General features: G+C 35.1%; 1 protein-coding gene across 1 annotated transcript in view; it reads right to left on the bottom strand.

The window, feature by feature from the left end:
- Nucleotides 1–22,420, bottom strand: part of SLO2 (slowpoke 2) — a 377,835-nt gene that overhangs the window by 183,778 nt on the left and 171,637 nt on the right. Inside the window, exon 7 of the mRNA XM_072544101.1 lies at nt 13,366–13,549. Within this exon, the coding sequence (XP_072400202.1) occupies nt 13,366–13,549 (184 nt within the window). The remainder of the gene's footprint in view (nt 1–13,365; nt 13,550–22,420) is intronic.

Raw genomic sequence — 22,420 nt, 5'->3', positions numbered from 1 at the left:
TATCAAGATTGTAGGTTCATTTTTAAATAGGTATTTATTTTTTGTATAACATGTATAACATGTATTTGAAAAGATCGTTTCTCCGTCCGACCAATCATCTAGTATTTCTCCTTTGTTCATTGTAAATTTGGTCAAAAAAAAGTAGTTAAGTAGGTATTGTTTTCCTCAAGCAAAAGTTTAAGGGTTAGCATGGTTTTAAACAAAAATACTAAGCGATACCAGACAAATATAACAATACAAAATCATACCATAGAAAATGTTAAACATTATGTGTATATCTATGTCATGTCATTAAACTAGGAAAACTAAATGAAGATGCTGAAATTAAAAGAAGAACACAACTGGCATGGGGCGCTTTCGGCAAACTAGCATATATCTTGAACAACACCTCCATTTCTGTAAACTTAAAGAAAAAGGTGTATAACACATGTATACTACCAGTTTGTACCTACGGCTTGGAGACAGTAGCCCTTACCAAAAAATCTGCTAAAAAATTAAAAACAACGCAAAGAGTTACGAATCATGCTTGGGATACTGTGAAAGAAATTACAAAAATAAAATGGCGCTGGGCAGATCACGTAGCCCGATATCATGACAACAGGTGGACACGGAGAATTCTAGAATGGAGACCAAGGACGACAACAAGAAGCATGGGAAGACCTCAAAAAAGATGGGTAGATGACATAAGAGCAGTGGCAGGCAAACAGTGGATTATATTGGCTCAAGATAAAGAAAGATGAAAGCAATTAGGAGAGACTTACATTCAGGAGTGGATGGAAAATAGTTGACAAAGAGACGGATTTGATCTGGTTTAGGTATTTTATTATTTTTAGCTTGCTTTATTGCGTTTCTGACTTTTGATTTTAGCATGCAAGGACCTCTGTCTAACTGGTTGCCACAGGTTGTATGTGTATGTATAGCGTTTTCTCGAGAAGCATTTTTAAAAAGTCCATTCTTTTCACTGTTTTCAACAAAAATGTTAAAAATGCAGACAACTTTTTTGTCTGCATTTTTAAGTGTGTGAGAATTTTTCAGTTTTGACCAAATGAACCATAATCCTCAATTCTTCTTCTTGATGTGCCTATCCGTTACGAATGTTGGCGATCATTATGGCAATCTTTATCTTATCTGCAGCAGATAGGAAAAGCTGCACAGATGTTGTATTGAATTAGATTCTGAGGTTCTTTAATCAATTTATTCATTCATGAGGACCTCCTCATTTGAGGACTCGGTCTGTCCACGGGATCTCACGCATTCTCCCATGCTTCCAGTTTTCTGCACATATCTTCGTTCAAGGTCCACGATTCAACATCATAAAAAAGGACAGAGAAGACGTAGCATCGTAGCATACTTATTTTTGTATCAAGAGAGAGGTTGTGACTCTTGAAGAAGGCCACCATTCGGTTGAAGGTGGATCTAGCTTTTCCAATGCGTGCTCTGATCTCCTGTTTGTTGGTCCAATCTTCATTTATTATGGCGCCGAGATAGTTGTAGTGCGTCACTCTTTCTACAGGAGATTGGTTGACGTAGAGTTGACCTTCCGTTATCCTTTTCTTGCTAATTATCATAAGCTTTGTCTTGTTAATGTTTATATTGAGTCTATATTGTTGACTTTAATACGTGATTTTGTTTATAAGAACTTGTAGGTCTTCTAAGTTGTCCGCAAATACTATGGTGTCATCTGCATATCTGATATTGTTTATCCGGTAACCATTTACTAGAATACCTTTTTCAGTTTCGTACAAAGCTTATATTGAAAGATTATTCTTTCAGAGTCCAGATTGAAGATTAGAGACAAAATAAAGCCTTGCCTCACTCCACGCATGATTTGCACATAGTCAGTGTATTCACCTTCAACTCTGACATTTGCTGTCTGATTCCAGTAAATATTTCTAATTATTTTTAGATCTTGGTTGTTAATTCCTGTTTCTCTTAGTATTTGCATCATCTTGGCGTGCTGTACTTGATCAAACGCTTTCTCGTAATCAACCAGACATACGTATATGTCGCAGTTGACGTCTCTGCATCTCTGGAATAAGACTTATACTGAGAACAAAGCCTCTCTAGTACCAACAGTATTTGTGAACCCGAACTGGTTGGGGGAAATTTGACTTTCACACAGCTTGTAGATTCTCTTATGAATTATCTTTAGGAACAATTTTAGAAGATGACTCGTGAGGCTTATAGTACGGTAATCTTCGCATTTTTTGGATCCTGTTTTTTTTTTGGAAGTGCAATAAACTCAGATTTCAGCCATTTTGTTGGTATTTCTCCAGAGTTGTATATGTTGTTGAATATCGTATGATTCGTTGTCCATTAGTTTAAGTAGTTCTCCTTGTATATTATCAGGGCCTGCCGCTTTGCCATCCTTTAACTGTGTTATTGCGGAATAAACTTCCTGCTGCAATATTCTTGGTCCATCATTTACCTCTTGATTAAGCTCAAATAGTTTTTCTAGATATTCTTTCCACGATCTTATTTTACTCTGTTTGTCCAAGATAATGTTTCCGTCAGAATCAGTTACATTTCCTGTGTTATTTATATATTTCAGGAAATAATCCTCAATACTAGCTATAAATTGCTTTATCAGTATTTTCTTTGCGGCTATCTCTTTGCAAGGTCGACTTATTACATTTATTTATTGTCACTATGTGGGCTCATAATTTGTTTTTTTATGCCTAACCGTCTTCTACTAGGTCTTCTAGCATGGAATTGGTAAATTCTCTTAAAAGTAGAAGAGTACAGAGAGAGCTATTGCCTGCACTCAATAGAAGAAGGGAAATATATACATAAGTGGATACTAAATAATTCTTCCATCTTTTCCAATAGCGTTTTTGTCTCAGGAAATCAGTTTTGGCTGTCCCATTGCAAAACACAGTAACTCTTTTGGCTCCTTCTGATAGTCTTAAAACCAACATCGGATCATAAATAAGGAAAATACGGTAAACACAGTAACTGACAGTCGACCCAGGCTTCTCCCAGTGCAAAACACAGTAAATAACAAAAACCAAGTAATTGCTAAGTAATTACTGGGATTTGTAATGGTTTTTGTAGTTACTGTGTTTTGGTTTGAGAAATCGTCTTCAATTTATGCGGAAAGTTCAACCCCACCTACTCTGTAACCATGTAACTGTAAGCACAACGTGTTTTTTAAGCAGTTCGTTCGAATCTACTCACCAAAGCGATAGGATGCTGCCCCGTGAGACGATGCTAGATTTACAAAAAGTGATGCCTCAAAGTAAAAGTGCAATTTTTACTAGCCGATTTGTATTTAACCATACTTTTGCTATTTTAAGTAAACAATCTAAAAATAACAGCTTCTGTGTACTCTGGCACGAAGCTTTAGGTGGATATAAGGCCAAGTCGATTGTTGACGCTTTATTAGAAGTAATAAGAAAAGAAAGAGATGTCTCTCATTTTGTATTTTGGGCAGATAACTGTACATCCCAGAATAAAAATTGGGTTCTATATACTTCGTGAATCATTCTTCTGGATCACAGGAAATCGTTATAAGATATCTTACAAAGGGCCATACGCACATGTCTGCTGATGGAATTCATGGCAATATCGAGCAAAAAATACTAAGAAAAATAAATATCTATGACCGTCAGGAAAAATGTAGAGGTTACTTGAGTTAAAAGAGTTTTACTTGTGGCAAAATAAAACAAGGACAACTAAGAAACTAGATGAACCTTTAAAGGGTTTTCTATTACAAAATCGGATAAATCTTTTTACATGAGAAAGTAATTGTATAAAATATAAAACAGATTTCGGGGACGATTATCAAGAATTAGATTTTTACAAAAAAAAATGACAAAAGGCACTCATTTTAAAAAACCTCGTACCATTAATGCCAGAAAACCGAAAGTTCTTTCGGCAAAGCCTATCAGACTCAGGAATATCTTTAGACATGGTGGAGCATGAACAAATGGATGTCATAGATTCCAATATTTAAATAAAATATATCGGTTCGTTTGCTTATTTCGTTTCTACTGTTTAGTTTTTTGCTGTTACCAAACCGATGTATTTATCTAGTTCGTTCCTTTTGTCATTTTAGTAATTTTTTTTGTTTTAAGTAGATTGTTTTTTTTGTTAGTTTTTAATTTTTAATCACACTTTTTACATTGATACGTTTGAAAATTGTGTTGTGCTACTATTGCATATATACAGCTGACGATTATAAAAATCAACTCATTTTACATTGGAGCCGTTGGAGCTATCTTAAAACCTTAAAAACCATTTAACAAATATAATCAATAGTAAACACACACATAAGAATTTTAAAATACTCTTTTGCTGTTAAACACTTTAATCGGATTCAAAGCAAACTCCTAAACACTTTTTAATTATGTATAATGTAAATAATTTCCAACTTTGTAGAATTTTGTTAATCAACAAGTATTCTAAGGCAAAAATTATAACCGTTAACAATTTGTTGCCATCAAAGGTACAACTCAAAAGAAATTTTGTTCGTACATCAAAAGACATGAAAAATTAAAATCAAATTAGAGTGAGCCATCTGCATTATCATATTTAATAAGGACGACTTTGCGTTTCCAGGATTTTAAGTTTCCGCGTTCAAAACGAATGTGGGATTAGGATTTACGATTTATTCTGATAAATAAATAAAAGGTAGAAAAATGTCATATATTTGTGTACACAAGAATAAAAGGGAAAAAATGACAGGTGAGAGATATGTGTAATACTTTTCTTCTTCTTATGGTGCCTATTAACCAATTTTTGTAATTATTCTGACAAGTATCAGAGATAATGTTGATAATTATGACAAATTCAATGATAAACTTCAACGGGTGCCGATAAATAACATTCGTTATGCCGAAGACACCGGAAAGATCATAGATAACGAACATGATATGCAGTTACTGCTAAATAAAATAAATAATAAAGTAATAATAAGAAAAAACGTTTGGCTTGAAGATAAATGCAGGAAAAACTAAATCTTTCGTAAGAAAAAACGAAGAAAATTTTGGTCAAATTCAAAGTATTTCAGTTTTTTTATTTTTAGCCCTATTTTGATTATTTTTTAGCACACTGTGTATAAATTTATAAATTTTAATTTGGTTTAGTCAGTTTTTTGATAAAATTTTATATTTGACTTATTGTACGGGGTCAATTAAAACGTGGTTTTATTATCATACGTTTGAAACATCCTGTGGAATAATTCCGTTTGCGAATTTTCGTAAAATCTTATTTTTCGGTTGCAACCAGGTCTTCTCAGCATTGTGTTATTTGTTTTATGTCAACATATGCCTTGGTTAATTTTTTAGTGCTAAATGAATTTGCTACCCATAATTTACAACATTTTTAATTATGATTATTTTGGAGTTATTTTGTAATACGACGAGGTGGCTTTGGTAACTGTTATCATTATGCTATATTGACACTTACGTTTTGTTTACATATAATTGATCATGGTTCTTAGTGTCAACGATTGTGCGAAAGCCGTTGCTCTGGTTAAAGATGGGCGAAATTGTGAATATGTGGCTAGGGTATTATACATTCATCGCTCTAGCCTCCAAAGGGTAGTGTAACGTTTTATATGTACAACTGGAACAAACAAGCGTAAAGCGGTAAATGGCAGGAAGCGCAAAACTACCGCTTTATAATATTTAGGGGAACTTCTCTACTATTAAATGCTTTCTTTAGGTCAATCAGGTACAGGTACGTACATCGACGTGACCATGGCGACACAAGAAATAGCGGTAAAAGCAAGAGGCTGGAAAGTTTTGCCAGACTACACTGGAACTGAACATCAGTACATTTAGTTCTCGATAACTGGAACGGGGACCACTAACACGGTCCGTGCATCTGGGACGTCGGTGGGCAGATGCGGCGATGCAAATGACTGGTAAGTATACGAGGAGCTAATTAAATGAAGAGTGAGCATAATGCAGGGCCAATCACCGACAGTGGTAAGCCTGGAGAGAGTCATTAAAGAAGCGATGGAAGGAAACAAGATTGGTCGCCAAAATGTCAATAGGATGCCATATTGGTCGAATGCGGACATCGAGGCACTAAGAAATGTATGTACAGCAATGAGAAGAAGGTTAACAAGAGCAAGAGGTAGAGCAGGAATCAACCCTGAGGTCATCGAGAAGATCGAGGAAGAGTACTGCGCAAGGAAGAGGGAACTGTACAGAAAAATCCGTACAGAAAAAGAAGGCACTGAAAAGAGTTGTGTGAAAAGCTGAATGAGGATATCTGAGGTCAGGGATACAAGATCGTCATGAAGAAGTTTCATGCGTATTCTCCTTACGAAATGCCTATAAACAAGAAGCTTGAGGTAACAAGAGAGCTCTTTCCGGACGGCAGATGTCATGGTGTATGGAGGGATGAAGGAGCTGAGCGGGCTGTACCCTTTACCATGGATGAAGTTATCGAAGCATTGGGTTCACTGAAGACTCGTAGGTCCCCCTGACTAGATCAGATGCCACCTGAGGCGGTAAACGGTCTAGGACGGGTGGAACCTGCGTAGCTTCTGGAACACATAAATGCACAGGGAAAAGCACGACTGATGCAATCATGAGTGTACTCGAAGCATTGCGCAACAGAAGGGATAAACATCGCTGGGCGGTCCTGCTGTTGTTTGATGTTAAGAATGCATTCAATATGTTGCAGTGGAACGAGGTAATGAAGGCAATGGAGAAGAGAGAATGTCTTGGTTACCTGATAAATGTGGTGGCGGAGTATCTGTCCGAAGAGAAGGATTGTGGTGGAAAAGGGCATGATCGTGGACGTGTCGGCCAGGGTACCCCAGGGATCTGTCTTGGGCCCGACGCTATGAAATCTGGCATATGACGGGGTTATGCACTGTGAATACGGAGAGGATACATCCCCCTTCGCATTTGTGGACCACCTCGTTGTACTGGTAGTGGCCCGGGATTAGCCAGATCTCAAATACTGGGTTCAAAACGCAGGCGACGTCGTAAAGAAATGAATTATGCAGGACGGACTGAAACACGAACAGAGAAAACTGTAGCCAAAGTTTACCGAATGGGACAAGAAACAGGCAAAATATTGAAACAAAATGTGCGGGAGCATGTCTAACACCCAAGAAACAAGTAAAGTATTTAGGAGTGACATTGCACCAGTATGAAAAATGGTGTTTTAAAATTTTATTAATTAATGTAGTACATTTATATTAAGTTCTTCGTTTGTGGTAATTTCTGGTGTTTTTGGTTCTACCGTCGTTTGTTGTTTCTCTGCGTAAAGCTTTTTTAGGTAGTCAATCCACGTATTCTTTTCTATGTGTTTTGGTTCTATTAGTTCCTTTACCTCCCTTCTTTGACCTCTTATGAAGCGCAATATTTCCTTTTGCAAACCGTAAAAATCATGTTCCATTCACTTTTTAGTGAAATAAATCTACAAATGATTGTAGACCATACGAACTTATACGTTTCATAAGACCTAAATCGCGGAAGTAATAAAAATAAAGGTCCAGGGCCCTACAATGCTTAAACAAATACATCTCTAGATTAACTTGAAGCTAGTATTGGCGTCTAGATGTTGAAACAGGAGAGACCTGTATTGTTCCTATCTAACAAGCGAGTAGTTCCAGAAAAAGTCAGACTTACTGATGTCACTAATTATACATGTCAATATATATATATATATATATATATATATATATATATATATATATATATATATATATATATATATATATATATATATATATATATATATATATATATATCGGTTTCAAAACGTCTTGCGTCGTTGTCCGATGCCTAATTTCCACGAATTTCTATCATTCCATTGTTCTTTGGTCGTCTCGGGAGCTCATTGCCTTTGTTATTCCCTCCTTCCATGTTCTTTTTGGTCTTCCTCGTTTCTTACGATTTGGTGGTATCCATTTCATGGCGATTTTTGGTAGTCTTGTTTCTGGCATTCTTTGAACATGGCAATACCATATAAGTTGTTTCCTTTCTATGTCTGTTGCCAGTGATCCATCTACCCCCATCCAATTTCTTATTTCATCGTTTCTAATTCTGTCTGTTCTAGATATTCGAAGTGATCGTCTAAATACATCCATTTCTGTTGCTTCGAGTTTTCTTTTATTGCTTTCTGTTAGTCTCCATGTCTCTGTACCATAGGTTAAGCTGGTTTTTATGAGAGATTCATATATATTGTATTTTCGTCTTTTACCAATTTCTGAGCTCCAAAGAACTCCGTTAAGGCATCCAATTGTTCTACGGGCCTGGGTTATTCGTTTTCTAATTTCCCTATTGTCTGTGCCTGTGGTGTCGAAATCAATTCCTAGGTAGGTATATTCAGTGCAGAATGTAATTTCGGTTGTGTCCATCTGAATGTTGGATAGTTCTGCGCCTATTGGGAGATATTTTGTTTTTTGTGTATTGAGTTCTAAACCCCACTTCTTGTATTCTTCCTGTAGTTTTCTGGCCATATATGTCAGGTCTTCTTTATCGTTGGCTATAAGGACTTGATCGTCTGCAAACTGTAGGGTATATAGGCAAGTTTCTCCCAGGTCAATGCCCATTCCTCTGCACTTTCTTTTCCACTGATACAGTGCTTTCGCCACGTAGATTTTAAACAATGTGGGGGATATGCAGCACCCCTGCCGGAGTCCCTTGTTTACAGGAAATTTTTTTGAAAGTCTATTTCCAATTTTTATTCCCAACGTTGATCCTTCATAAAGCTGTTTAAGGGCGTTAATTACTGTGTGGTTAATGTTTGTTTCCTGCAAAACTTTTCATAGCTTTTTAGCGGGTACAGTATCATAGGCCTTCTGAAGGTCTATAAACATAAGGTGGGTTTCTTGATTGGTACTTGATCTTTTTTCTATTATTTGTTTCAAAACAAACACATTATCGGTGCAGCTCCTTCCCGCTCTAAAGCTAGATTGTTCCTCTTCTTCTTGTTCCTTATATTCTTGTTCGATAATGTCTTGAAGTATCCTTCCATATAGGCGACTTAAGGTACTGGTTACTGATATACCTCGATAGTTTGAACAGTCCAGTTTACTTCCCTTCTTATGTATAGATGATATGAAGGATACTTTCCACTCATGCGGGACTGGTGCACCGTTTAGATATTGGTTTATACACCAGGTTAATCGTTCAAACAGTTTGTTAGTACCGCATTTGATTAGTTCTGCTGAAATTCCCTCCGGACCTGCAGCTCGACCATTTTTTAGTAGTTGTATCGTTTTTATGACAGTCCTCTCATCGATGTTTATCGTTTCTCCCTGTATGTGTATTTCAGTTGGAGACATTTCTCTATATTCCTCTCTGTTTTCTGTTAATAGATTTTCGTAATGTCGGATCCAGTTCTCTGTTGTTATTAATTGTATGTTTGTTTCTCTTTTTTCATTTGATTTAACTTTTGTCAGGAATTTCCACGTCTCTGAGCATTTTCTACCTCCCATATATGTGTCTATCTCTTTGCATTTTTTGTCCCACATTTCTCGTTTAGCTGTGTTTACTAGTTGTCGTGTTCTTTTTTTAATATCTTTGTATTCTTCTCTATCCAACTCCTGTTTTGTATTTAGCCATTTGTGGTATGCTTTTTTCTTCCGAAGTACTAGTTCTTCAATTTCTTGATTCCACCAAAGTTTTTTACTAGCGGAATTAGTTTTTAGTCCAATGGCCTCCTCTGCTGCTTCTTTGATGCTACTCGTTATGTTTTCGTAAATTTGTTCTACTGACTGGTCTTCTATATTTATATATATATATATATATATATATATATATATATATATATATATATATGTATATATATATATATATATATATATATATATATATATATATATATACATGTCATGTCTTCTATATATATACATGTCAAATCCAAATAAATATTATGAAAGGTGAAGGTTGTGTAGCACTAAAGCAGCAGAAAAAAAGAAACAAATAGGTATGTTCATCATCAAGTACTTTTGCGTATTCATCCTTGTGTAAAGATCTTTCATGGAAAGTATATTATTTTTCTGTTTTTGTAATAGAACAATTATATCAAAATAGTCTGTTATTACGTTTTAGGTATAAAAATATCGTAAGGTTTTGGGCGATGGGAATAACATTTCCCACTTCCAAAAATTTTTGAAAAAGTCGACCAAAATAAAAAGTTAAATAATTATTTGTTAAAACGTTCCTTTCAAATTAAATTTTTGTAATAATATTATTCGAAGTAAGTATATTTTGTTCATGACCATGAAAGGGTTAACCAAAAGATTTCTTAATAAAATATTTTTCATTTACTTATTTAATAATTGTACAATTTGTTAACTTTCGTACGCATTTTTTGTAAACTGCTCAAAAATATTTACTAAAATGGCTTGAGGGCTAAACATATTTTTTATTTTAAAATAAAAATATTATTAGTGGAAAGTTTCCAAATTGCCATCCTTCATATCTTAATGTAACTAAATATTAAATCTATTTACTTTATTGTTCATAAAATATTCAACTAACACAAAAACGAAACGTAAAAATCTCATATTTTCAAATGTGTCAACCGTAACAAGGGATACAGGAATTACGTGATTTGTTTTAAATTAAATTAGAAACTAAGCTTTGGATTTACCGTATCAGTGTGTCATTCAGATAAGGCAGAGGCTGTGACGGTTATGTGAGTAAAAACAACGGGGAAAATGAATTAGTATAATTTGTGTAACATTTGGATGGTACGCAAAATTTTCCCTGTAGAAACTTCCAAATTAGTAATAAGCAAAGTAGTGTCAGAAAAACTTTTGAAGAAGTTAGTAGATCATACTGTGCTAAATATAACAAGAATGTATTTGTTGCTCAGTAAATGATCGCTAAGAAAAAAGAGAAAAAATATACAGTTGGCAATATTACCTCGAAACATACTTGGCCACTTATTCATTCATCAGAACATACTTAAATACCAACTTTCCTGAACATTGGATCGGTCGTGGTAGTAAGTTTTCTAGGCCACTACGTAGACCGGAATTTAATCCTCTCGATTTTGGTGTATAAAACACAATGAAACAGCATGTTAAGAATCCCATTCGCGACCAAGTTTGAGAAGAAATTAATACTGCAGCAGTTTCTTTTTAACCAACGACGCTGTTTAATATGAGACGATTTTTTATGGAACGTATTGATAACTGCCTTGAAGAAAATAGTGGTAATATCGAACAATTACTTTGACAAAAAGTAGTAATTGCGTTAAATTATAATTATGCAGCTGATTTGTAAAACGCGATTTTCTTAAAATCTATTGAGTTTTTGAGTTAAGAATAAGTATACCTTTTTTGTTAAAATAATATATCTTTAATATTTTTTGACACAAATAGCGCTAACTTAAAAAGCAAAAAAGTTTATTTATGCCACATATGTAGAACATGTTGCGCATTCTATTAACTACATTAATGTTTGCATCAAATACAGCAAATAAAAAGCACCCAGTAAGTAATTCCTCATACTGAAAAGCACCCAGTTGTAAATTTTTATACAAAAATGTTCACAAACATGAAAGTTATAGCAAAAAATTAAATTTTAAATTTTCACTTTAAAACACTGTGTCCTTCACAGAGGAGAAGTTCCAGATAATTGGAATGAAAGTTTGACAATAATTCTCCTCAAAAAAAGAGACAGGAGAGAACAGAAGGAATATAGGCCAATCTCCCTGCTGTCCCAAATGTACAAACTGTTTATAAGAGTAATAACTAACAGGTTAACGTCGAAGCTCGATAGCTATCAACCGGTAGAGCAGGCAGGATTCCGAAAAGGTTACAGTACAGCGGATAATCTTCTTACAATCAGAACGCTAATAGAGAAAGCCAATGAATATTACTTGAACTTATACATTGGTTTCGTTGATTATGAAAAGGCATTCGACTCCATAGAACTTTGGGCAATAGAGGGAGCTATGAACTACTGCAGCATAGACTCCCGATACAGAATGCTTATACATAATATTTACAAGAACGTTACAATGAAAATACAAATAGATGTGAAAACCAAAGTTACACCAATCAACAGAAGAGTTCGGCAAGGAGATGTTATCTTACCAAAGCTATTCAGACTTGGACTGTAAAACGTGTTCAAAGACACTAACTGGGTAGATGAAGGAATAAATATTAATGGAAGAAAACTGAGTCATTTAAGATATGCTGATGACATTGTAATATTCGCTACAAGTTTCGAAGAACTACAAACCATGATGACGCAACTATTTCAAGCTTCGGAAAAAGTAGGTCTTAAGATGAACTTGGAAAAAACAAAAATAATGACACATACACCGAATATTAGAGAAATAATGTTAATCGACATAAATTTAGAAACAGTAAGCGAATATATCTACCTGGGACAGATAATGAAAGTTAACAAAAAAAATCAAATTGCCAAAATGACCAAAACAATAAAGTTATCGTGGGCAGGATTTGGAAAAGTAAGTTGGATATTGAAAAGCACTAAAATAGAACCATATCTGAAAACCAGAATTTACAATCAGTGTATCCTCCCTATACTCACGTATGGTTCACAGACGTGGACACTCACCAAATCTAATATGGATAAAATAGTAAAAGCACAAACAGCGGAAAGATCAATGCTCGGGGTGAAATTTATAGACAAAAAACAAACAAATGGATTAGAAGCCAAACCATAGTAAAAGACGCAGGGGAACATGCTACCAAATTAAAATGGAGCTTTGCAGGACACAATGCATGACTAAAGGATAAAAGATGGAACCACGAAGTACAACAATGAAGACCATGGTTAGGGAAGAGAAGCAAAAGAAGACCACAAATGAGATGGACTAATGACATTAAGAAGATCGGAAGACACAACTGGAAGCAAGTGGCGCAAAATAGAAAACACTGGATTGATTTGGGGGAGGCCTATGTCCAAAGTTGGATTACTTAAGGCTAAAGAGAGAGAAAAAGAGAGAGAGAGATCTTTGTTAATACCAATACTTTATTTATTAAAGCAAGTTGTCTTAAATAGGCTTTCAAAGTATAGAATCTACTGTTACTTCTTGTACCATTATTTAAGGACCACCCTTAAGTAGAACTAAAAATCGGAGGGAAATTTTGGAGGCAAAAAAATATAATGTATTTATGAAGCGTAGATTGTGTAAGCACTAATAATTTGTCAAACCAGAATACATAATTTACGAATTGACGAAATGAAGTTTTATTTATATAGAGCAGATCCTATCAAATAGCAGCAATTAGTGCAACATTGTTATCCAAACAAAATTGAGATCACTTATATATAATTGAATTAACTAATAACGTAATTTGATGCTTTACTTTTATTTTATAATACTGGTGTCTATGTGCATAACAATGGGACTATATGTGATATCTGTTAATTATACAATAATTGAATATGGCTATAATTAACATACCTGCGTGGGTAGGACGATGAGAGCGACACAGATCATGATGACCATCCACAGCTGAGAGGGCCAGATGTCAGGTACAAAATCACCATATCCCACAGTCGAGAACGTCACGACGACGTAATAAGTGGCCTGGAAGAGGTTTAGATGCCGATGACCGGCTCGTTGACAATGTTGGATACCACAAACGCTGTAACAATAAAATAAGTTATATAATTTGTAGTTATAATTATATTAACCGAAACAGTTGCGATTAATTACTTCAAATAAAATAATTATATCATATCGTCGGCTCTATGCAATAGTGGCACAACACAAAAACTGGTAATTTTTCAAAACAGGGTTTAAAGTTTGTGTGCTAATAATTTTGTCTTATTTGTTTTACTACATGGATCGGAATTTTTGAAAAAAAAATTTTGGTTTATTTGAGAGAGCGTTAGGTAGCCTTTAATGAATTGTAACACATAGGTACTTTTAAATTCAACCATTATTTTGAGTTGTGCCACTATTTCATATCAACATTTAGTCTTTCAAGGACTAATTAAGGCAAAGACAAAACTGTAAGAAGAACAAAATAAAAAAGTATATAATAATAATAATAGGAAAAGTTATGATTAACAATGCTTTAAATGTCGGTAGAAATCAGATTGAATTAGTGGAACAGTCTTGCCTTCACAAAAGCTAGTAAGGTCTTTTTTCTTCTTTTCGCCGTTTCTTGTTTTTTTTTCTGGTGGTATCAACTGATCCGTATTCCTCTTGTGCAAATGAAGTTTTAACATAGTAGTGAGTATTAGAGCTTTTTTTTTTAAATGAATTTCACAAATATCTTTGAAATGAAAAGTATTTCCTTGGACATATTTATTGAAAATGGTCGCTGTTTTAGTATTTAACCGTTTCAGGTCAAAAAATCATTATGACATAATTTGTGTCAAAACACAAGAGCTGGAAATGTTGACACAAATTTAATCATCAATGACCAAAACTTCGAAGCAGTCAAAGAGTTCATATATCTAGGGACATCGGTTAACCCCAATAATAACACATCTGAGGAAATAAAAAGGCGAATAATAATTGCAAACAGGTGTTATCATGGTCTATCAAAGTACTTAGCTAACAAACGTCTGTCTCAAAAAACTCTTATAAGGCTGTATAGAACACTGATAGTCCCCGTTCTCACATATGGATCAGAGGCATGGACGCTAACGAAAACAGATGAATCCGCTCTATCCATTTTTGAAAGAAAGGTGCTACGCAAGATATTCGGAGCGGTCTGTGAGAACGGAATATGGAGGCGTAGATATACCTTTGAACTGCAGAATATTTACAAGCATACGTTTGGTGGTAAAGATATTACCACTATAATTAAGCGAAACCACCTGCAGTGGCAGGACATGTAGCCCGGGCCCCTGAGTCAAACATGAGAAAAAATATTCTAACAGCGCAACCCGTGGGAATGAGAAGACGGGGTAGACCAAAGCTGAGGTGGATGGAAGGGGTAAAAAACAAGATGCCGAGAAGATCGGAGTCGGCAACTGGAAAATGCAAGCGAGGGACAGAATAGAATGGCGTAGAAAGCTTGAGAAGGTCGAGGCCCTCTAAGGGCTGTAGCACCAAGATGATGATGATGATGACATAATTTGTGTACTTCGAATGGTCGTTTGCAACGAGCAGTCCATAGTAGCATAGCTTAATGAGTCGGTAGATAAGTAGGCCCTCCTCTAACTGTCACCATCATTTTGAGTATGGCCTACAACTAAATAGCGATGAGTTATAGAAGAAGTTTTGAAATGGTTTACAGCGTACTGATACATTGAAATTAGGTAATTGTTTTTCCCTTGGCTACCATAATTGTCTGAGAAAAATATAAATTTCAAATCGTCTGAATCGGTTTTTATAGATATTTGTTCCAAATACATCAGCAGGCACGAACCAATTTCTATGGCACCTTTACTGCCTTCTCCTTCGTGGCAAACATAGCTGTACACATTTTGCAGTCCCTTTTTCTGAAGTTCACATACGGGGAAATAATATGTTGATAGCTTAGATTCATAATAAAAAGCGAAAACGTATTCTTTTGGTGTCGGTAGAGCAGCTTGTAAGTCAAAACACAAATTTTTTGTAAGTTATTTTTTGTTATTATTTTTTCTTCACTGCTTAAATCTTTGTATTTTTCACAATACTGACATTGATCTATTTTGGGAGAAAATAATGCATAGTTAAATATATAATTAAAATATTTACGATATAAACCAAGTTTTACAAATTCATCATTGTCTCTTTGACAGTCAGCTTTATAATCATTGTACAGATCTGTCAGTGTTTTGCCTTCTTCTATATATTTTTTTGAGGTACAACTTCGATAATAGTGGCTTTCTATTGTCGGAATTAAAGAAAGGTGTTTATGAATTCTATTCATAGTTTCGTAACAAAATGATTTGTGCATGCCATGTTTACCTCTTTGATCGGTGCTTATAAAGCCACTTTCAGTCTTCCCAATAACAGTCCGAGTACATCCATTAGTAACTCCATTGGTGGATATAAAACATCTTTTGCCTGCTCTTATTTTTGTTTGATCACGGTTTTCCAAATAAAATGCATGATTATAACCGCGGCTAGATATGTTACCTTTATCTATATATCTATATATGTTGCTTAAATTATAGACATGGATCTCAAAACAACTTCGTTGTTAATTAAAATTTTTCATTGACCAATATTTTTCAAAGATCTGTCGTCTTTCTTGTAACGTGAATTTTTCATCACATTTCAGTCTACATGAATTGGAAGATGGGCCTAAACTGCAAGCTTGTACAAGATTTTGACTTTCTGTTATTTCTTCTCCATTGGTCCGGACAAGTCTTTCTTTTCCTACTTTAAGATTTATTTTTCGTGTTCTAGTATTTCAGTCTTCACATTTTCATCAGAGACCTCTGTAAATGTTGACGATACATCATCATTCACGTAATAAGGGTCTGCATCATAACTAAAATGGGTTTATTGTTACGATAAATTCTGACCCTAAACTGTAAATATTATGACTAATTCTTTTTTGTTGTAGTTATTTGAGAGTGCGACGATCTCTCATCGAAGACCCCAGACTGGTTTTTTTTGGTCCCGCTTGGAAGTTTCAAGTTGTGGAAATGACTCATCATAGGCCTTTCGCCAAAACAGCAGTCTATTCGATGGGTTTCGAGAAACAGCTGTTTTCATTCTCGAATAACAGGACTTTATATTTATAGAGGAATTTTATTATGAAGAGGGTCAGTTAATTTTTGAAGACGCGCTCGCGATTTTAATTGTTAAGTTCGTCTATATAAATTATGTATTATTAGTTAAATAAATTGATATAAATTATCATGCTTTTTAATAAATTAAAATAAGAACCTTTTAATAAATAAATAATGAATAAAATAGAATAGATTATAATTAATAAATTCACAACATTATTTTTTGTTGAAACCGGTAGATTAAAAAATCGTCAAAAGTTTTCTACTAAATCGATTATTTGAAATTATACATTAAAATATTATTGATATTATTACTTACGTTACTCGAGATTAAGTCACTTTTCTTCTGATAACCCTTTGGATCTGACATTTTTAAAGCAATAAATTTATTTCTTTTATTTAATGGGACACAACTCCAAAATTCTCACTGATACAGTTTAAAAAGATCTAAAATTGTCTGCTATAGTGGCACAACTCAAAAGTGACGGTATTGCATAGAAACTTGATATCGACAGGGTTGGACTTCCACTGCACAACTAAAAAGTGCCATTACTGCAAGAAACAATTTATCTCAACCGACAACATGTCATAGCCACACTAGCGACGTCTAGCGGACACTTTTACTATTATTATTGTGCCAGTTTTGCCGATCATAAACAAGCCCTCTGGTGATGTTACCTTAATTTTGACAATTTATTTAGACAAAAAAATCATGTCCGGATTTTAAAAACTCGTTCATTTTGTCCATAGAAAAAATGTCATCCTGTATACGGTTTTTAAAAACAGTATCACTTTTACTTTTTCTTACAAACTGACAATTTATTCATTGCTCTAAAATCGGTTGAGATATGGAAATTAAATTTGCTGGGGTCAGTGGCGCACCCAGAATCTGTCTGAGGGGGGGGGGTTTCAAAATTTTTTTATGCTACCTCGATTTTGAGTCACTAAAATTTGGGTTTTAGTTTAGTTTAAAGTACTAAAGATAGCAATGCCAAAGATTCAGGTATCCATTACCCTGCCTACTAACTAAATCCACCCTCTCTTACTCGTGCGCAGTTGACTGTCGCACGTACCGTACTCCGAAAGTGGGATGGCCGCTGTAAGGCTGACGACATTTTTAGAACACTCCCTTCTATTATCTAGATCATATCTATTGTTTTGAAGCTATTTTTTTGTGGCATTTTAAAGTAATTACTATTTTAATGGGAATAATCTGTTTCATATTCTTCTTTTGTCTCTAACGAAACAAATTTTGTTAATTCTTATTCAACGCTCCCAAATATTTTATCAGCTGGTAAGAAGTTGTGACTCTAACAGGGAAAGTAAGATGAATTTCAGTTAAGTCTTCAGGCGATTTTTTTTCTATGGCATGGACAACATGGGCGTTTTAATTTTGTCCTTCACATCCGTCACAAAATAAACGAACTGTTTGTTTATTTTCAAGATTTAATAAATCCACATCAAAGTAAAGCAGCTTCTTCCATCGATCCTCGTCCAGCCATATCTTCTGTCCATGTGTAGAATACGGGACTTTCAGCGTGCATCTCGACACAGCATAAAACGTAAAAACTCACTTGTTGAGCATAAAAAGCGTCATTATTAGGTGTTCGTGGAAGGAGCTGCACTTACTGCATATGAAAGCAAAAGGCGATTGAATCCAGTAGCACTTCTCTTGCTAACTCATAAAAAGCCTTGCCTCTTTTATTATAAATTCTCTACTATAAAATCAAGTCGCTTTTTTCCTATTTTAATTTTGTGCTTTAATCGACTACACAGAGAATAGCAATTAAATGAAGAGGAAAAAAATCCGATAGTTATTGAATTTTGTTTTAAAAATATTGGCAAAAATCGTCAAACTGGAGCTATGGTTATTATCAGTACATTGTGAATTATACACATAGTTTAAGTAATTTTGATATATTTAGGTTGGCACAAGAAATAAAGCGGCGGTCAGCAATCGCAAAAAGCGCTATGGCAAAATTAACAAAAATTTGGAAAAGCCATGAAATAACTACCGATACAAAAATGAGACTAGTAAGAAGTCTAGTTTTTCCAGTTTTTACTTATGCATCGGAATGCTGGACCCTTACTGAGAAAGACAAAAAGAACATAGATGTATTTGAGATGTACTGCTGGAGACGAATGCTGAGAATACCATGGGTGGCCCGAAGAACAAATGAATCCATACTGGACCAGCTAAACATAAAGAAAAGACTAAGAACACAAATATCAGAACAAATAATAAGCTATTTTGGACATGTCCTTCGAAGAAATGGTCTTGAAAAACTTACCATCCAGGGAAAAGTAGAAGGCAAAAGAAATAGAGGTAGATCTCCCACACGATACACGGACCATATTGTTGCTACCATTGGCGCTCCATTGTCAGAATGTGCTAGAATGGCAGAAGATAGAAAAACGTGGAGGAACATTGGGAAATTTAGTTAATAGCTTCATGATATCACGATACCTGCATAAGGTTAACGACTAAGAAGAAGAAGAAGAAGGTTGGCAGATAAATAGATCCTCTATGATTTTGATCTGTTATAGTGACTTTCACAGCCTTTTAGGTTTCCAATAAATTCAATAATATTTTTCTTTATCTTTACTGTTTTATGAGAAACCTTATCTCCCCCTCTTTGTTATTTTAGTGCAATAGTATTGTGTTTCTTTTTACAAACTGTATTTACTCTTCGCTCAATGATTCCTAGAGCCATTGACAAGAATTTTAAACAAACTCTTGTGGGCCTGTGCCCTTTATGAGTCTTACAGGATAAAGAGTTTTAAATGAGAGAGAGCGAGGGTTTGGCTCGATGCCTCGGTTTTTTTCTACGGAACTAACAGTTATCATATAAGATAGTTTTGTATCTTGCTCTAATTTATTAGTCGTAGCGTAAAAATATTGTCTTAATCGGCTGGTAGAGATAATGGATTGTGACAAGAGCTATGAGTCATGCCAATGCAGTACACAAGTTTACCTGTTATTTTCAAGGTCATAGCTCTTGTCAAAATCCATTACCTATACCGGAATGATTACATGGCCTCTCAAACTTCTTTAGTAACGGATCTTTATCATTATCATTATCATCATTGGTGCTACAGCCCTATAAAAGAGCCTCGACCTTCCCAAGTCTATTACGCCAGTCAGTTCTATCCATTGCCAACTGTTGCCAGTTTGCTGCGCCTATTTGTCTACCATCCTCATCTACACCATCCCTTCATCTGAGTTTTAGCCTACCCCTACTTCTACGTCCCACAGGTTGTGACATAGGGATTCTTCTAGGAGGGTTGTTCTGCTGTGATTCTGCCAGATCCTGCCCATCTTAGTCTTCCTATTTTTATAAAGGATACTACGTCTTTACCACCATATATATGTTTATATTTGTGATATATCTCGTAGTTGTACCTCCTTCTCCAAACACCATTTTCACAGATGCCACCGAATATTCTTCTCAGGATTCTTCGTTCAAATATAAGCAGGAGATTTTCATCTGCCTTGGAAATGGTCCATGTCTCCGACATATATGTCAACACTGGTTGTATAAGGGTTTTGTATATGGTTATTTTTATTTTTTGGCTTAAGTTTCTGCTTCTCGTATGTCTACTCAGTCCAAAATAGCATTTGTTTGCTAGGATTTCTTTATCATTATACCTACAAATAATTTAAATCACCATTTAAAACCATTAGAAATAATAAATGTAAATATGTTTTTACCTTTTACTTTTTTAACCGATCTTTTAGACACTTCAGCCATTCTCTTTCGACTTCTCATGTTACCATCTTTTACATAAATACTAGATATAACGTCTTGCATTTTAGTAAACTAACATGCGGTGTCTGATGAAACTGCACAAACACACAACTACGTTTAAGTACCTAAGTAAGCAAAATACATTATTTCGTATAACAAAATGAAAAGAACTGTGATTGCCATCATTTGGTAATTTGTCCAAACTGAACAAAATTTTCACAGAAGTATTTTTTAAGCATTTATTGAAGTTTGGTTAAATATGATAGATTTATGTAATTTTGCTTGGTCTTAAAATGGGATTTAATACATCTTTGTTTGGTTCTAATAATCCTAAAAGGTTGTTTACTGTAATAAAACTAATACCGCTGTCACTATTCTAATAATATATGAGGTTATACGGGGGTGAAAACACCATTCTAATAATATAGGATAATTTATTATTGGAAGCTGTAATTAAATCTAATATACCCCTCTAATGAATTGTCTCCACTCTGATAATATGCTGTCACCATTGTAGAAGACGTCCGTTCAATCTCCTTATCAATGCCTCTACAGTCCTTGGGGGATACTTATCCCTGCGAGCGGGGCAAGGCTTACTGGCTCCACTAGCCTGAACTGACTGGTTTCGACCTCGCGGATTTACAAGAGCGTAGAGAAATCTTTTTGGAAAGGAAGGGGATCAAGGACTTCTTGGTCTCAGGTCCTGCAAAGAGTGAGAGGCTATGGGCTTACGTTAGAAGCCGGAGCACTGCATAGCGAAATGCGTATCTCTTCTAGTCTCGACCTGTAACGGCTAGGAATAACAAAACAAATTTCGAATTTAAAATGTATTAACTAGACTGTACATTACAAATATCAGTTATGACAAAAATGTTCGCTCAGGCGCGAAGGGAGACGAGAAAAGACAGCAAGGAATTAAAGATCAGACAATTTCCGTATTATTAGATATACCTGGGGTTAGTATATAGAGATCTTAGTTACCTCTGCGTATCTAGGCTCTAGCTAGGGAATACGCCTCCAGTCTACCGGGATTTGAGATTTCGTACCTTCGAACCTCCAGTTGCCGACACTTTATACGTCACACTACCCCGTCGAGTTAATTAACGCGTCCACTGTCTGCGTACCTCCCGATCTCCACACTATCGCGTGGAGCTGCTGCGTGAAAACTTCTCACTAACTCCGCTCTCGCGTGTGGCCCTCAGGCGCCGCGCTACTACTGAACTGCTGACCAACTTCTGCCTGGTTTTTATGTTTTCGCTGATTATGCCTTAGATTCTTTATGTCACGTATTCCATGTGTTAAACTGGATCACGCTATGTAAAAACTTCTTACTCAGCTCAATTCTTCTCACTTGTTTAACAATTCTTACCTTGTATTAATTTCCAACAAGGTCTAAGTGTCGTAATTTTTAAACATTCAGGCTTGTGTTAAACTGGGTCAATTATTTTGTTTTTAATTTGAAATGTATACGTTAAACTGTGTCGAATTTATTCTTTATTAATTTGGAATATATAATAATTACTTAAATAATTATTACTCTTTACTAGGCTAATTACCTCTTAATTTTTCCTTCTTTATTTCCTTGCTGTTTACATTACATGGTTTTGACAGCGGCGGCTCGTGGCCTAAAAAAGTGGTTAAGATAAGGAAAGCTTGCTGGAGCCAAAACGAGTTTTGGTACCTACTTTGCGCCCAAATCTTATTAAAAATTCGTTAAAAAAAGTATAGAGTTTAGGGCCCTAATAACTTGAAAACAGTTATTTAGGGCACTTATACTAGATACGATTCGTTCTGCTTACCTGGGGTATTTTAGTTCTGAACCTTGACATTTCATTGAGGGTTTTTTGGCGATTAAAACACCACGCCTGCTAAAACGGGTTGGTGAGTTTCGATTCAGCCGCCCACTCTGAGTCAGATGCTGATTGCAGCCGACCACTTTGAATCAGACGCAGATGTTTAAAATACTGGTTGGTCGACCATGTAAAAGAACATCCTTTTTATCTTCATTTTTCCAATGCCTAAACGGAGTCTCTAATATATTACACACCAAGTCATTAATTTAGCCACCATTTAATATAGTCTTCT

This window comes from Diabrotica undecimpunctata, chromosome 9 (genome assembly GCF_040954645.1).
Source record: "Diabrotica undecimpunctata isolate CICGRU chromosome 9, icDiaUnde3, whole genome shotgun sequence".
Taxonomy (NCBI): Eukaryota; Metazoa; Arthropoda; class Insecta; order Coleoptera; family Chrysomelidae; genus Diabrotica; species Diabrotica undecimpunctata.
This window is presented reverse-complemented; position numbering and strand designations above follow the sequence as displayed.